This window comes from Crocodylus porosus, unplaced genomic scaffold, assembly GCF_001723895.1.
Source record: "Crocodylus porosus isolate Cpor-Errol unplaced genomic scaffold, CroPor_comp1, whole genome shotgun sequence".
Taxonomy (NCBI): Eukaryota; Metazoa; Chordata; order Crocodylia; family Crocodylidae; genus Crocodylus; species Crocodylus porosus.
The window spans coordinates 2282952-2286476 of record NW_017728921.1 but is presented as its reverse complement, the minus strand read 5'-3'; the positions used below and the strand labels follow the sequence as shown (position 1 = coordinate 2286476).

At 40.8% G+C, this 3525-nt stretch overlaps 1 protein-coding gene across 12 annotated transcripts in view; it reads left to right on the top strand.

Moving 5' to 3' along the window:
- KDM2B (lysine demethylase 2B) overlaps positions 1-2986 on the top strand; it is a 131155-nt gene extending 128169 nt beyond the window's left edge. For 11 of the 12 annotated variants that reach the window (XM_019538717.1, XM_019538715.1, XM_019538713.1 and 8 more), the window contains one exon: positions 435-1691. In XM_019538717.1, coding sequence (XP_019394262.1) covers positions 435-616 — 182 coding nt within the window. In that variant the 3' untranslated portion in view covers positions 617-1691. Of the gene's footprint in view, positions 1-434 lie in introns of all 12 variants that reach the window. The other variant, XM_019538709.1, reaches the window with a different exon arrangement.
- Positions 2987-3525: the final 539 nt, after the last annotated feature.

Below are 3525 nucleotides of genomic sequence, written 5' to 3'. Positions count from 1 at the left end.
GTAAATTAGAGCGGTGAAACCGCTTTAACCCTCTGCCCACTTCTTCATGCCTGCCACCCTCAGGCCTCCTGTTTCCAGTATCCAGGTTCCCTGGCCCTTCCAGGCACAACACCCCAACTGACTTCATCCCCACACTTCTGTCCCTTTACTTGCGCAGAGGCTCCCAACCTGCATGCTGTCTGTCATCTCCCCTGTATAACTTAAACCATCACCGTTCCCCAGAGTGGCCTGCTATGCACTTTTATTCTGTCCATTATGCAAACAGGTTGGGGTGAGTGAGGAAACACAGTCGAGCTGATATGCTTTAACCCATTGACTTCACTGCCAGCACAAAGAAACAAGAGCAATCAGGGTCTGTAGAACTTGTTCTTGTATTGACAGATGAACTGAGACTTGCTGATTAATTTCTCTCCCTCCTGTTGATTTCCTGGCAGACTGCAATAAGGTTACTGACCAGTGCCTGTCTTACTTTAAACGCTGCGGAAACATCTGTCAGATTGACTTGAGGTACTGCAAGCAAGTGACAAAGGAAGGCTGCGAGCAGTTCATAGCGGAAATGTCAGTAAGTGTTCAGTTCGGTCAGGTGGAAGAGAAACTTCTGCAAAAACTGAGTTAGTTAAAGGACAAGTGTGTAAATATTGGGGCAAGGGGCGGGAAAGGGACTAACAACCTGCAGGATTTTATTTTCAATTGGAAACTTGGAATATATCAAAGATTGGATTTTACAAGTCCTGTCACGGCGAGAACAACATTTAAACTACCCACGTAAGAATTTCAACCTGTGCCACTAAGTCAGTCTACCTGGGATGTCCTGCACTGGCTCTTATGCAAATTCATAAGGCGACTGTTATTGATGATAAATGCTCACACCTGGAAGAAGACTGATCATGAAGAAATACTGTTATTTAAAGTACCACAGCATGTGCTTGGTAGTGTAAATTTAATTTCCGCTCATTTCTTAAAAACAAAAAAAGTTGGTGTCATTGAAGTGGACCATGCACTGCATTTCTGCCTTCTTAACACGTTTTGTTTTGTTACATCTGACATTATGCAGAACTATTTTTGTACAAAATTGTTTAAAAATTATTTATGCAATGTTTGAATGCATTACCAGTGTTTTGGTTTCAATTGCCAATTTTTATCTTTACTTATGGTAGGAGAGAACTTAACCTATACTTCGTAGACAATATCCATCTCTACAAAATGTGCCCAGGTCAGGAAAAGTAGGTTAATACTTTCAACTTAAGCATGTTTTAATGGAAGTTTATATCCTGCTTTGTATACTTCAGAAGTGACATAAGCATGTTGTGGAAATAAGGTGTAAATTATAGTTGAAGTAAGACACTTTGCCAAGTTTTATCTGTATAGAAATCACCTTTTTCTCAAAATTTTAAAGATTCCAATTTCAGCTTTTGCACATAGGAGGGTTTCACTCTGTAGCATGAGCTCTTGTACTCAATATGAAATTTAATTTATACAGTGAGTCAAGCAGTAGAATAAATGGTCAAGCGTAGTCTTTTTCTCTTTCTTTGAAGTGTGAGTTGAGTTCTCATTTAAGGTTTATGACATGGTTATTTCCCAGTTGTAAAATTCTGCATTCATAAGTGCCATTGTTGTAAGGTGGTGTTTTCGTAGACCTTCCTGATGCAGTTTTACCTTTGTTGAATTTGTATAAACAATTGTACAAAACCGGACAAAGCCTATGAGGGTTTCTGTTCAAGCACAAGATGATGAAAATCATGTTTTTGTTTGCAGAGTCAAAAGTATTAACAGTGCAGTTATCTGAAGAATGACTTTATTAAAACTGATTATACCACTTTTTACACACCAGCTCTGTTCCCTGCATTCTGCTATCATGTCTGCTGCCTTCAAAGACAGAAGTAAGTATTTTTTTTTTATGGCATTTTACTCCTAGTTTTGCAGGTTAATGCCCACGATTTGAGCACCTGCTTTCTAGTCTTTGCTTAGAAAGTGAGAGATGCCTGCAGGATGTCCTGTACCACCATTACTTACCAGAATTCAAGGGTCTCAGAAGCCAGCTATCGGGGCAGGTCTGTTTTAAAGCCTGCTACCCTGACTTGGGCACCCTGCATTGTTCAACCCCAGAGCTCAAGCTCATAAATGCTTGGGTTAAGATTTAACCTCAAAACAGAAGTTTCTCGAGTGGGATCTCTGTTTTCTCATACTGCACCCAGAAGCAAAGTGCAAAAGGGCAAGTTGCAGATAATGCAGCTGTTAAGTCTTTTCTTAAGTTAAAGCCCAACAAAGCTCACTTGAGTGAAATTCTCCGTTTGATGTTATATCTAATGCTTGTTAAATACAGACACTGGTGGATTCTAAAGCTACAAAAAAGAAGCTGGTTTTACCCTAGTGTAGTTCAGGGAAGGCCCCTGTGAGCAGTATCATGGGATGAAAGCTGTATGGGGCCAGAACACGGCAAGTAGCTAGTGCAAAGTACTTCAGAGAGTGCTAATTGAGTTGGGTTGTTGTTGTTCAGTGCATCTGAATTTACATATGTAAATAATACATAGCATATATACTATAGCCTCGCTGTCAGTACAGCACAACACATCACTGCACAATCCTTCTTGGGACATGAAGTGATTGAAGCAGCTCAGTTATCTTCCACAGATTGTGTTTTCTCCTCGAGGTTCGCAGAAGCACAGAGCTCAGCAGTGCTAAAGGCCAGACGGAGTAGCGTTAAACACACAAGGAATTAAACATTTAAGAATTAATTTGACTAAGTCAATACAGCTGGGAGAGGTGATTGAGTTTGGAGAAACCAAACAAGAGGCCAAGTCAAACCAGTTACAAACCTTTATTGAGCTTGCATTGCATAGCCATTGTTCGGATCAGAAGTCATGGATACGCTGTGTGACAAGTCTTTGTGCATGAGTTAGCTAATTCAGTACCTTCTATTGTTTAAAAAGTTTTTGCTAAAAAATAAAGCCATTGAGAGGTTTGTTTGGTTTTTTTGCTCCCTTCTGAAAAATAAGTAGCAATGTCATTTAAGTTGCTCAGTTACAAGTATGACATGAAGTTAACATTCAGTTCCCAAGATATTTTATTACAAACTGTACAAACTTTGATAGGAGCCACTTGCTTACCTGGTCCCCATCTTTGCTCATTTAGTAGACAGCAAGCTTGTATAACAGCTCAGGAATAGTTTTCACATGAGACAATAGCAGTGACAGCACCTTGTGCAAATGTTTTTTGGATTTTACAGAATGACATAGAATACTGTAAGCTAGGCACAGCAGAAGATATTCCCTTAGCTCTTCCCACCTCTTCCATGCCCTCCCTGCTACATTTCTATTGCTGTCTCTAGCAAGATGTGGGGGAACGTGCGCACACTGAAAGGATGCAACAGGCTACAATCAGACCTAGACAGGTTACAAGGGTGGGCGGATGAGAATAGGATGGGTTTCAACACAGACAAGTGCAAGGTGACGCACCTTGGGAGGAACAACCGGCACCATACCTACAGGTTGGGGAACTCCCCTCTTGTCAGCACGGAGGCGGAAA